Source organism: Staurois parvus, unplaced genomic scaffold, assembly GCF_062004578.1.
Source record: "Staurois parvus isolate SC_StPar_1 unplaced genomic scaffold, SC_StPar_1.0 ptg000209l, whole genome shotgun sequence".
Classification (NCBI taxonomy): domain Eukaryota; kingdom Metazoa; phylum Chordata; class Amphibia; order Anura; family Ranidae; genus Staurois; species Staurois parvus.
Genome location: NW_028318005.1, coordinates 9,312,048 through 9,326,279, shown reverse-complemented (window position 1 = coordinate 9,326,279; position 14,232 = coordinate 9,312,048). Strand labels below are relative to the sequence as shown.

At 40.9% G+C, this 14,232-nt stretch overlaps 1 protein-coding gene across 1 annotated transcript in view; it reads left to right on the top strand.

The window, feature by feature from the left end:
- The window catches only part of DENND6A (DENN domain containing 6A), a 119,984-nt gene that overhangs the window by 76,772 nt on the left and 28,980 nt on the right, over positions 1-14,232 (top strand). The window contains exons 11-14 of the mRNA XM_089678748.1: positions 1,270-1,365; positions 7,945-8,039; positions 10,474-10,539; positions 10,955-11,019. Of these exons, the coding sequence (XP_089534874.1) occupies positions 1,270-1,365; positions 7,945-8,039; positions 10,474-10,539; positions 10,955-11,019 (322 nt within the window). The remainder of the gene's footprint in view (positions 1-1,269; positions 1,366-7,944; positions 8,040-10,473; positions 10,540-10,954; positions 11,020-14,232) is intronic.

Here is a 14,232-nt window from a genome sequence, read left to right as displayed (position 1 = left end):
ACATACTGCATCAATGTATGTTACATAGTTAGTCTGTTTGAAATAAGGCACAGATCCATCTAATTCTACAACAACAAAAAAAAATAGAAAACCTCTATATGCACACTCCTTAATCCACAGTTGATCCGGGGAAAGGTTACAACCCAATAACGCATGATCAAGTTTGCTACAGCATGGGAAAAAATTCCTCCCTGATTGCCCAAGGTGGTAATCGGATATTTCTTGGGTCAACTACCCCTGGTGTCAGTAACTTTAAATGTTAGTATCCAGTTGTATTTTGTGCATTTTAGGAATGCATACAGCTCTTTTTGAGAACAACCTATTGAGCTGGCTAGAGTAATCTAAATTAATTTTTTACAAATTGCACAGATGTCTCATATTCCATCAATGACAGGGTTGTATGGTGTTTCTAAATCCTGTCTCTGCTTAGGTATACTTATTTGTAGAATGGTAAAACTGTTTAAAATGTTTTCGTGATTATAAATTGTACAGACAAGGGGAAGTTTGGTATTTTTGTACTTGTGATGATAATAGATGAATAAGAGATTTTTATTTTTATTGATGGAACAGATGAAATGTAAAACCTAATAAAATATTAATAAATAAATTGTACAGCCAAACGCTTTCTCAAAGATACTAAAATTTCAAGCCAAACGTTTGGGAGTCGTCCCCCCCCCCCCCCCCTTTCTAATGACCAAGCAAAATTGTTGTGCAAAAATTTAAGTGTTAGTGCTATAAAAATAGTATCACAGGTATTTCTCAGCTGCATTGTTGCAATAGTGCACTAATACAACTACAATCATGCCAATCCACTTGCATACCATTGTAATTGTCATGTGACCGTGCTGCCACCTATTGTATAATCTAGTGAACTTTTCTTCTGCCAAAGTTATAAACAAACTACAATCTCTCCTAAAATTATGCTACAAAGTCTCATTAGGTAATACACTGAATGAACGGAATGTAAACGTGTTATGAAAGTAACCTAGAATAGGACATTTTTTTAGAGCTTTTTCTGGGTGAAAAACAGGCAATTTTTTATTATGTATATTATCTTCAAAGTGTGCTTTATTTTATACCATTGTATGCTTATATTGTGCTCGGGGTTATTGATAAAACTGTATTTTTTTAGAAAAAGACCAGATTTCCTAATGCAAGCCTGCACTGCTTTTATTAACATTTTTCCAGCGTAATCGAGCAATTTTGGAGTCAAATCTGGATGTGTGTTCTCCCTTCTCAACATAACGTTTTACTATTTCTTTATTTTAGATGCATATCTCCTTTAAAATATTGTAGTGATTTCAGACCATATTTCACAATTCATGATGCAGAATTTAAGGAATATACCACCAGAACGCAAGCACCGTAAGTTTTCTTTGTAGTTTTCCAACTGTCAGTCTCATTCCGTAATTCTACAGTGCTAATTCTTAAACGTAGGACCAATTAAAACATTGCATTCTGAAAGGAATTTTGATTGGTTAATATAGGATACTGCAATTACAAATCTAATAATTTTTGTTGAAAATTTGTAGGTAGGGGCAATGGGATAAACTATTTAATTTCTGATTGTGCTATGAGCTAGCCTCATGCTTGTCAGACTCCACAGATTGCATTACCCAACACCATTTTTCTCTATGAAGACACATGAGCAAAGCAAGAAATGATTTAATATGAACCATAATCATTTAATATTCTATTTCATGTTTAAACAAATTCTTCAACTTGTTGCCACCTGTGTAACATGTATATGGCGGCAAAAGGATGGGTATTAATGCCCAGATACTGCACATATGCATCACTGGGTGGCCGATGTTTCTGTTCTAAGACCGCACTCCTAAGAGAGAGACCGAGCTGTCAGTCTCCACTAACAATCAGTAGTTGATGGGATCGGCTGACGATCATGTGACCACTTTGACAGCCAATCTCAGTGGTCACAAGATTTCGGATCCTACAATCCTCAATTTAGGTAGTATTGATGGAAACCTTTGACAATGCCAAGGTTATACTTTGCCAATCGGGTAGATCATAGCTAACATCCAGGTCCCTTTCCCTTTTGATCCATATAGGGACGTTTAGAGCTCGGATCAGTAAGAAGGGCATAAACCGTTGAAATACGGCCTCTAGTAAGATTATTATTCTGACAAGAAAGTTCAAAATTGGTAAGAGTGGGTGGTCCATCTAATAAAAGTTTACGAGCGAATGAAGGAGGCGATTTGTGTAAATCTAAAGACTTCGATGGGAGGCATCAGCAATTTTTCTTTAAAATATTGGAGAGGGTAAATTCGGGCACCCCGGAGATAATCTCCTATCTGCAGTAACCCTTTCTTGATCCACCATTGGAATGGAGCCGAAACCATGCCAGGTACGAATTCAGGGTTACAAAAAGATGGGGGCTAAAGGTGTGTGTGTGCGCTCGCCAAGGATTTGCGATGGCGTACCCTATCCTACACTATCAATGAAAAAGATAAAGTGGGACATAATATAGGAGGGAGAGATGGATTTAGGAGCCAGTCGCTACAGGGTGGTAGGAAAGAGCTTCAATAGAAACCCAGAGGGGAGTAGATGCTTTAGCTGTAGTATAGGCCAACTTGGAAATATGCCTGAAGTTTAGGGAGGCCAATCCCACTGTGTGATTTTAAAATGTTTAATGTCTTCTGGTTCATCCAAGGCCTTCTATTGTTTCAAACAAAATGAAGCACCCCGACCTGTAGGTGTTGCAAATACAGTAACTGAGGCAAAAACGTCATTTTAATAGAGTTGATCCTGCCAAACTAAGATATGGAGCACAGATTTCAAACACAAGGCCCCGAGGGCCAAATCCGGCCCTCCAGGACATTTCATGTAGCCCTCAGCTGTGGCACCCCCCTCATCTCAGCAATCAGCGGAAGAGAGGAGTACAGAACTCCTCCACCAGATCCTGAGCTTCTGCATGTAGCCGTGGAGAGGTTCATCTATGCAATCCCCCACCCGTGGTCTCAGAAGTTGGCAGCAGAGAGGACAGAACTCCTACACCTCTCTGCTCAGCCGCAGCACCTCCTCATCTCCCATTCCCCTGGTCTCAGCATTCAGCTGACTCCAGACCTCCCCTGGTCCTCCTCCAGACCCTGCACTTTTTTGCTCCCCAGCTCTGCCTCCAGCAGGTAAGGGGGGGTGCACTGTGATGTAAGGGAGGGTGGAGTGCTCTGTAAATCTAGTCTTAAAAATACAACTGGCCCTTTGAGGGCAACAATAATGCTGCTGTGGCCCACCATGAAATTGAGTTTGACACCCCTGATATAGAGTAAGCAGCCCAACGACGAAGATCCTCCTTAAGGCGTTTGAAAAGAGGGGGGGGTTAGTTCGCTTGGTATAGGGACTCAATTGAAGCTGTCAAATTAATCCCTAAATAAGGCAAAGAACTGCGGGCCCATTGAAAGTCATACAAGTTCCTAAGTTGTCGTTCGATGGCAGAGGGTAACGAAACGTTAAGGGCAATCCTTTTCTGAGAGTTTAAAGAGAGCCCAGAAAGTTCAGAGAAGTGGCTCAGCAGAAATAATAGATTAGGTCAGGTGGTCAAAGGGAAGTCAACATTCATAAGGATATCGTCGGCAGAGAAAGCGCATTTATGTTCCTGATGACCGCAGTGAACTCTGTGGATTCCAGGATGGCAGCGGATCGCAATAGCTAAGGGTTCTATTGCCATTGCAAAAAGTAGTGGGGAAAGTGGACCACCTTGTTTAGTGCTGCGTCGAATTGGGAACACGGGTGATCTGTAAACTCTAATGGACACTTGAGCTGAGGGATTGTTATATAATGATTGTACTAGTGTAAGAAATGCAGGACCAAATCCATAAGCTCGCAAAATAGTAAACAAATATTCCCAAGTTAGGCTATCAAAGGCTTTATGGAGGTCTAGTGAAAGAAGCAACAACTCCCGAGAAATAGGAGCATCCCAATTAGAGTGGACAGCGGAAATCAAAGCTATGGACCTACAAATCTGATCCAGCGTTTGGCGACCAGCTATGAAACCCGATTGGTCTTTGTGAATATATTGTGCCAAAAAGGAATTAAGACGCAGGGCCAGGAGTTCTGTCAGGATTTTCAGGTCACAATTAATTAGCGAAATAGGTTAATAATAATTAAGGATATCGGTAGCGTCTTTCTTAGGCTTATCGATAACGCTTATAAATGCTCTGTTTTCGTGTAAAGCAATCACACCATCCTCCCTCAGAGTTGAAGTAAAGAGCTATGTGGGGGAGAAGTTGTTCAGAAAGTGTTTCTATAATAAACATTTGATAAATAGTCAGGACCCGGGAATTTGTGACGTTAGCATTTTAATAATTTTAACAAGCTCCTTGCTAGTGATAGGTTGTTCCATAAGTTCCCTGTGGGCCTCAGTAAGGGCCGGAAGTCGTAGGGGTCCCAAAAAGTCCTGAAGCTGAGAAGGCTCAACGGGCCAGGGTTGGCCGTATAAGGTAGCATAGAAGTTATTGAATTCCTGAAGGATCTTCTGAGGATCTTGTGAGGTATGACCTCCTGAGAGCCTAAGCTTAGGAAGGGCCGAGTAGTTATGCTTAGGGGAGAGTTTACACGCTAAGAGAAAACCTGGATTGTCTCACCATGTGAAGAATTTATGGTTCATCCATCAAAGCTGTTTTTCCGCTTTTGTGGTAAGACAAAGATTGAGTTCTAAACAAGCGTTCTCCACCTTAAGCAATAAATGTGGGGATGGGTCCATTTTGTGTTGGGCTAGTAAGGCCTCATATTTCTTAGTTTTGGCAGAAGTCAACTCTTCGTGAGATCGTTTAAGTCTAGAGAATAGTTGGGTGAAAAAACCTCTGATAGAGGCTTTATGAGCTGCCCAGTAATAGCAGGGTTGTATCTTCCACTTTATTAATGGTAAAATAAGAATTCAAGTGTTCTATTACTTCGAGGCAAGTTGACTCATTGCTAAGAAGAGATTCATTCAATCACCAATTTGGCTTAGCCAGGTTGTTAGTTAAATTAGAGAGTGTTAGCATCCCCAGGTCATGGTTCAACCAGGGCATCGACACAATTTTATCTGAATTTAATTTGGGTAGCAGGTCAGTAGGGAGAAAGATGTGATCGATACATGAATAATGATTGTGAGCTCTAGAAAAATTTGAATAGTCTCTAACGGTAGGATTGGCCTCCTTCCACGCATCTATCAAATTATAGTGAAACAAAAGTTGTGGCGATTTGCATCTTTGTTTCGGAGAGGATTTAAGTTTGGTTGTATGTGATTTATTGCGCATTTGGTCTAAGGCTAAATTTGAGTTTCCTGCTAAAATTACATCGCCTTCCAACTCCGGGAATAAAGATTGAAACAGGGATCGAAAAAAGGCTACCTGATTCACATTAGGGGCATAAAATAACAGAAAAGTCACTAAATTTCCCCCCTAAGAGACCTTTTGACCAATAAATTTCGCCCTTCTTTGTCCCGTATCACTTTAGATTCAGTAAAGGATAACCGTCGTGCTAGACAAAGCGATACCCCTCGTTTTTTTTCCGATATGTTAGCGAAAAAGCATAAAGGGAAATCCTTATGAATATACCTAGGCGTTGAAGAGGAAGCAAAATGGGTTTCCTGTAGCGCAACAATATCAGCCCCTAGGGATTTATAACGAGAAAAAACCTTAAGACGTTTAGAGGGGGACCCTAATCCTTGCACATTATCAGAGAGGAAGCCAACAACTTTACGACTAGGTCTTAAGGTGGACATTGAAAAATCATCAGCGCAGCGATGGTGAGACCCACATACCCACCTGTGTGGATACCGAGTATCCAGGACTGAAGAGAAAGTCCCGAGATCTCCCTCAAGTAGAAACAGTGAAAAAAGGAAGAGACAAAAGACAATGAGACCAGAAAATGGCTAGCATCAAATCAAGTGGCATAACAACAATATGCAGCATAAAACAGTAAAGTACCAAATATCCCAGACACGAAGTCAAGGAACAGAAGAGTATCCGCCAAAGCAAAGCAATGGGGAGAGTCTTTCGATTAGGAAGAGCTCATAGACTCTTACTGGTGCCATGGGGTCTGTAGAAAACATGTATGTTAAAGGCTCCTAACACCCGAAACTAGAATATCTGACATGCCAATAATCTAACCCATAAACAATTAAATATTGATATGACTAGAGAACAAAACCTACGCAACAATTCAAAAACAAAGGCGGGGGCCAATGTCCCACAGTAGGAGCACGGAGAGGTCCCTGCCCAATATAAGATCAGCTGGTAACCAGCAGAGTCTTTAGGTAACCTGACGTGGAAAAGCAGGTTTCTTCTTCTTGGGAGATGGAGACCACAGAGGCGAAAGTGGGGGAGGAGGGCCGTCAGCTTTAGAAGGGGTCCATGAGGAGGGGCTAAGAGAAATAAAGTTCAAATTCAGCAAAATTTTCTTTCCTAAAGAGAATGTAGAAAAGGCGTAGGATTTGCCATTATAAGCAAATTGTAAGCAAAATGGATAGTTCCATCCATATTAGATGTCCCTTTTGAATTAAAGGTGAAAGTAACGTTTTGCACGTCCTCCGTTTTTTTTTTTTTTGTTTCTTTTATAGTAGCTTGAGAAATGTCTGCAAAGACTTGAATCTTGTACCCTTTGATTTCCAAGTCAGGATGTTCCCTGGCATATCGCAACACCTCCTCCTTCATTCTGAAAAAATGGGGTTTAACAATTACATTCCGAGGGGGCCATATGGTTTTAAGGTGACCAGAGCTCTGTGGATACAGTCTATCTCCGTGTGGATGTTGTCAGTATCCGGCACTGCTGATAGTATAAGAGAGCGAGCAACTGAAGCAATATCTTTGACCGTTTCTGGCAGGCCTCTAATCCGGAATTTGTACCGACTGACAGGGTTCTCAAGATAGTCTATTTTCGCATCAGCTTCATCTAGCCAATCTTGTAGGTTGGCAATCCGGTTGGAATTCTGAGACACCTTTGTGAACAAAATCATCAACTTTAGTTTCAGTGTTCTCCAGGCAGTTTCCAATCTCCCTGAAATCCTGTTTTAAGTCAGAGGCTAATTTAGTGGTGGCTTTTTTCAATTCCCTTTTAAGTAAATCAGCAAAACGAGCAATAAGGATGGAGTCCCTTGAGTAGAGAAATGGCACAGATGGATAAGCAGGAGAGTGCACTGGACCTGCAGGAGTTGAATCCAGGCCGCTGATTTGGCAAACAAATATGTCTGCCATTTCCCTGTCTAGCAGGGAGGAAGCCTGGGAATTGTGGCCTGGTGACAGGGCCGCAGCCTGAGGAGGAGACCTGGTGGGGCTAGAGAGAGACCCAGAGGGAGCGGAGTGAACACTCACGTGAGCCGGGGAGCTGTCACTATGTGTCCCAGGACTGGTGGAGGGGAGCTGGGCCCGCTGTGGTGGTGTATGCTGTTTCTCCTCAGCAACTGAAGCGCTCTGGGAGCCGGGGCTGGCCGCCATCTTGACGCCCCCTCCCTTCTTTATGGTGGAAGCGCGGGAACTGCCCACGGATCTCCTAGCCAGTCGGGTGGGCATCGGAGTTCCCCCACCCCCTCCGCAAACAGGCCTGATAGATGGCAGGGCAGGGAGGAAAGGGGTCGGGAGCAGCGAATTATCCCCCTGAGGCGCCGGGAATGTGCAGAGCAGTCAGAACTTTATCCGCTCTGGCCGCCCGTGCACTGTGCCTTGGCCTGTGACTCCCATGGGAATGCGTGGGATTGATGACATCACAGCTCAGCCAGTCAGATGGCTGGAGCTCAAGAAACCAGAAGGAAGACTAGGTGAAGATGGAAGTCATTACAGTGCACTGCTGGGGGGGTTTTTGTTTTAAGGCAAGTTCTACTTAATGTGCTAGTATGCGATACATACTAGCATATTATGCCATTGCCTTGCAGGGAATTTTTTATTTTTTGGGAGGGATTTTTTATGCAGTTTACTACCGCTTTAAGTAACCATGTGTCATTCTCTTTAGACCTTCTGTAATTTTTGGCGTCACCAACCCTTTCTTTGCAAAAACACTGCAGCATTGGCCCCATATCATCCGCATCGGCGATGTAAAACTGGCAGGTAAGACTTAATTGATTTTTAAACAGTAGGGATAAATCTGACACCAGCAATTGTGTTTTTCAGTCAAATACATCTTTTTTTTTTTTTTTTTTTTTTTGTGGGACTGTAGATCATGCATTAGAAAATCAGGCACTGCTTTTTTCATATAATGTCCGCCTTAAGAAACCACGCAATAGATCATTTTGTACTTGGCTATGCTTTTCCTCTGGCTCAAATAGTATTTTGTTATAAAGTTCCTTTAAATGCTTTTACTGATGATGAGGATGTTTTTGTGTTTTTGTTTTTTTTCCAAAGACTAAAAAACAGTAAAAATACATTGGTTAGTGGCTTTCCTTACAGATCCCCACTTTGCAGATTGCTTTTTAGAATAGGACTGAGATATTTTTATTTTTTCCTGATACCTTAAGGTAGTCAGATTCCCTGGATCAACAATGTACGGTGCTATTACTCCAGTTTCCAGCTTTTTTTTTTTTTTTCTTTTTCTTAAAGACAACTGAGCTGAATAGAACTAGTTCCTGAGAAAGTCTGTTCTACATTTTCACAACTTTTACTATGAAGAAGCCTTTTCTGGAGCCTTTCCCTGCCAGGACCTTTTTCTGTGGGGTTTTTTTTTTTCAGCAAATACATTTTGCAAAATGAAAGTGATTGTAAAGGTAATTTCGTATTTGTATGAAAGTGTTATATTTACCTGCTCTGTACAATGCTTTTGCATTGCCCTGAAACTCCTCTTCTGGGGTCCCCCAGTAGCTATCTTGGCTCCTTCTCTTCTCCAAGTGACCCCCATAGCAGGTCATTATGGGGGTACTTGTGCAGGCTTTATCCTGAGTCGGATTTTGTATATCTATACAAGCAGTGTGGCTTGGCCCTGACCCTGGCTTCTTCCTCACAGCCAAAGGCTCCCCTTGCTGCCGGGTTTTCTATGGAAAAAGAGAACAGAGAAGATCAGCTGCAGACAGGCACATTGCTTTATCGAGATCAGGCTGAGGGTGTGTATTTAAGTGGGCTGGGGGCAGCAACTTTTGAAAGGCTTTTTATCTTAATGCAGAGAATGTATTAAAGTGGTTTTAAAAGCTCAAAAGTTTTTTTTTTTTTGTTTTTTTTTTACCTTCAGTGCATTAAGGTAAAAAACCTACTGGATGCAGCTAAATCCCCCCACCCCCCTTATACTTACTTGAGCTCCATCTTTATCCAGCAGAGTGTGCATGAGAACCAGTAGCTCTCCCGGGTCTCTCTCTCCTCATTGGCTCACACAGCAGCGGGAGCCTTCGGCACACAATAGTGCACCAATTTATCTAGGACAAGTTTTCAGTAAAAAAAAAAAATACACTAAAATTAGTTTTAGTGCCAATTTTTATTACCATTTTTTGGTAAAATATAAAAGAATAGTTTGCATCAAGTAAAAGATTTCCAACATGTCAAGCCTTAAAATTGTGCTTGTCCATGAGAGGAAAAATGTTCCATAGAGAACTTATTAAAATCCCTCACAGGTGATCAGTTTAAAGTTCACAGTGAATATTGGCCCTAGAATTATCGCTTTCACTCTGGCATGCATAGTAATGCATAACATATTTAAGCAAACAGCATTTTTGTACATGGACACCTGTGAAATGTATGGGGAGGCTTACATTTTTGGTGGGTCATTTAAATGCTTGGGTGTATGTCTAATTTTTTACTCAAATAGTTCTACCCAAAACGAGAATTTCCACTTTAAGGCCTAGTCCTCCGCTTCCATTAAGGATTGGCACCTTTGGTGGAGAGGGGGTAACGGAATTTTGACAGGTACCTGCTCCCACTTCTGCCATGATCGCCTAGGCGATCGGAAGCAGACGCTGTCCCCCTGTAGTCTTTTGGAACGTGACAAGTCTCAGAAGACTACGGGACCATTTACACAGCACAAGGCTACTCGGGCATGCGCAGTGGGCACCCAGCTGTGAAGCTGCAAGCTGTCACAGCCAGGTGCTTACACTGAAGGCGCCAGGGGCATAGGACGGTCAGTGAACCCGGCTGTGGTGAGGACACCGTTGGATCAAGGGACAGGTGAGTGTCTGTTTTTTAAAAGTCAGCAGCTACAATTTTTGTAGCTGCTGACTTTTTTTTTTTTTTGTTAATTTTGACTGGAGCTCCGCTTTAGCTTTATTGCTATCACATAGGAGACCTATAGACCTTTATGTGATAGCATTTTTACTGTTTCCGGTTCATTTTCCTGAGACATCAGGGGTCTATTGAAAGCAATCCAAGTCCCTGGAAGTGATCCGGCGGCTGTATATAAGCACTAAAAGGGCTGCAACTCTTTTTCTCCAGATGCAAAGTTCGCCACCTTGTCATTTGCAAAGATTTTAAACTTGCACTATGTTTACTGTATACACTGTTGCTGCATTTATACATGGCCTCTCCTCAAGAGTATAATTGATTGTGTATTTGATTATTGCTGCAGGAGATTTTCCAAAACAGGTGAAAGTAAAGAAACTGAAAACACTAAAGACTTTGGATTCAAAGCCTGGTAAGCATATTTCTGCATTAGGCTCCATGTACACTAGCATTTTTTTAAGCTCCTAGAAGCTATTATTAGCGTAATTTTTTTTTTTTTCTGCTTTAGTTTTAAGCTGTTAGCATGTTTTGAGCTTCAGCGTCTAGAAGCAGAAAAAATAATTTAGGGAGCATTTTTCCAGCAGTAAAAACACTACTAAAATGCTCCTAATGGCTTTTTTTCTAGCTTTTTTTTCCCCTCTTCTTGTACTGTAAAAATAGTAATTAAACGTTAACGCGTCTAATCGCTTCGGAATGCTACTAAAACGCTATTACTAGCGTTTTTCATCCAACGTTTTTGAAAGCTTAAAATAAACCTAGTGTGCATGGAGCCTTAGGCTGCATAATATAACCTAGAATATGTCTTATTTATTTATTTTTGCATTTAGGTGTCTATAGCTCCTATAAGCCATACCTGAACAAAGATGAAGAGATTATTAAGCAGTTGCAGAAGGTAATGGTAGCATTTCACTCCAAATTATTTGTAGGCGAGTTGGAATTTTAATCTGTTGTTATGAAATACAGTGGAGTCATCTTACTGTAAATGGCCACTTCACTCACTTCTTTCCGCACGTTTTCTGTCCACACATGTACATGTATGGGAGTCTAATACAGGGCTTCAAAAAGCTGCTGGCCCGAAGAGAAATTCCTCTGTGGCGAGCAGCGAGTACAGATGAAGCATGGAGCGACTGCACCTGTGCTCCAAGCCTCATTGTGAAGCCGAGTTCCGGTTTACAGCTTCTGGTTTCAAGCTTCTGCGGCACCGCCGCTGAGGGGACAGGTGCAGGAGAGGTCTGCTCTCCTCCTCTGTAACTATAATAAATAAATAATGCAGCGCTTAATTCATGAAAGTGACAATATGTAAAAGTGAAGCGCAAAATGATTGAGCGCTGGAATCACCACAAATATCACTCTTATGGTTATATATATATATATATATATATATATATATATATATATATATATATATACATACACACACACAAAGTATGTGTGTATGTATGTATGTGTGTATATATGTATGTATGTATATATATATATATATATATATATATATATATATATATATATAGTGTATGTATGTATGTTTGGCAGAAAACATTTAAATCACAACTCAAAAAACCGCATATAAACGCATGTAGATTCCTATGTAATCAGCTCTTATCTATGAAACAATTTATGTCAATGTTATGCCCATGAGGTGACAGTGTTTGCATTTCAAAAATCCATTGTTTCAAGCATTGACACTGCCCGTCGTTTATGATTACCTCAACAATGTTGGCGAATTAAATCTATGCCCATAAATTTCAACAGTGTGGGATCTCTATGATAATGTCCAGGGGCGGACTGACCATTTGGAAACTCGGGTACTGCCCGAGGGCCTGGGGTCAGTAGGGGGGCCCCATGAGATGCCCCTGGTACCTTTTTCATAGGCTTTTTTGAGTTTGTGCAAGGACACAGGGGCCCCATGATCCCCTATTGCCCGGGTGCCCCGTGAGTTGTCAGTCCGCCCCTGATAATGTCTAAAGTGTTTTGATAGGGAATGTTCTTTAAGTCCTATTTTAATATTATAGACATGTTCCCTAAGTCTGTCCCTTAACCTTCTAGTTGTTCTATCAATATATTGTTTCTTACATGGACACTCAAGTAGGTAAACTACATGCGTACTATTGCATGTGATAAGGGACTCCACATTATAAAGTTTGCCTGTGACACTGGAAGTAATATCGTTAATCATTCTTTTCCGAATACCATTACACTTGCAAATGACGCACTTATTACAGAGATAGAAGCCTTTCATTCCAAAAGAAAAAGAGATATTAGTTGGTGGATTTATGATGTTGGGTGCTATTTTGTGTCTCAGAGAGGGAGCTCCACAAAAAGCAACTTCAGCTTTATCACACAAACTATTACCCAAGACAGGATCGTTTATTAAAACTCCCCAATTTTTTTCTGAGATTTCTATTAACCTCTTTATACTGTACAGAAAAGTTAGTTGTGATTGGACACAAATACCTGGCTTTATCTCCATTTCCAGATGTGAGGAGTTTTGTTCTATCTAAATCGGCGACCTCCTCTGTCTTGATTCAGGGAAGATATGTTATACCCTCTTTCAACAAATCTTTTTTTTTTAATATTTCCACCTGGGAGAAAACAAATCATTCAGATTATCACAATTCCTACGTATTCGCAAGAATTGGCCCTTGGGTATGTTTTTTAACCATGGTGGATGATGGCAACTGTCCATAGGTACTGTATATAGCCATTTCTGTCTGTGTTCTTAAAGAATGATTTAGTGATAATCTTTGTGCCATCATTAATAAGGGTATCTAAGAAATTTATTTCAACATAGTCATACTGGTACGTGAGATTGGAGTTAAGAGTTTTACAAATAATTGAGTAAAGTAAATTCACTCCCCTGCCATAGGAGGAAAATATTGTCTATGTATCGATGATAAAACGTCAACTCTGGCCAATCTCTTGAATAAATTAAATCCTCCTCCCATCTAGACATGTATGGGAGTCTGATTGGCTCCTAGCATTGTCCCTCCCTTTCCCTATGCTGCTGCTGCTGCTGCTATCCACTCAGAATCAGGTACTTATGCTAGAGATGTATGTAAAAAAGCAACTTTTTTTAAGGGAATGTACATCCGCCTTCAGGAGTTCAGCTTTAAAAGATTATTATGGAATATGGATTTTAAAAGATGTTACCACTATAGAGAATCCTTTCTTTTGCTTGTGTTTCTCCTGTATGTTGAAGGTACAGAAAGAAGCAGTTTCTTGTTAATCATGGCTTTCAGAATATTGTGGTGTGTTTGGCAATTGTTGGATTGCACTGTGTGTGTTCCCAAACATTGCTGCACAGTAGAACCAAATCTAATTGGCAATTTTTTTTAATTCACTTGATGTCAGCACAGACTCTTTTTAACCAATAAACCTCCTATTGTCACTGATTATTGACGCTTAAATCGAATTACACTTTCTAATCTGATATTTGATGACTCCTCCCCTTCCGTTTGCCTGATACCTATTAGACTGACTGTCATCCATTCAGATCTTTATTAATGTTCTTTCGTAGACCCAATGCTGTTAAGCAGACCATAGATGGTTCAAATCCCAGCCGGTTCAGCAGGGACCGGCCAAGATTTGATCCATCTATGGGCAGAATGATTGCACCCAATTTGTTTGTTGTATGATTTGGGTTCAACCAGCCTGTGTGTTATTTCATGTGATGATTTCAAGCGACCGTTGCTTCTAGCAATAATCACGGTGTTCTCCTGGCAGGGGTGTGACCCCTCCCCCTGCTGGGAGAACACATTCGCTCTGCGGGAGGGATTCCCCCATCAACACTTGACTGAATTGATGGGGGAATCATGCGATTCTCTTTCCTGTAACATATAGCTGCAGGAAAGTAAATCTCTTCAGCTATGGCTGGCTTCAGTTCGCTCTTAGACTTATGTTTACAAGCTGTACATTGTCTTTCTTACATTTGTCAAATGTTCCAGCCGCATTTATTTTTACTTACATTCTCCCATTCTGTTTCAGACATTATTAGAATTTTATTTTCAGAGAGAGAGAACAAAGCATAACAAATGTGTGGATATTGAAACCACACCGTTCACATACTTGCATTGGTACACATAAAAACCACAAAAACATAATGGGC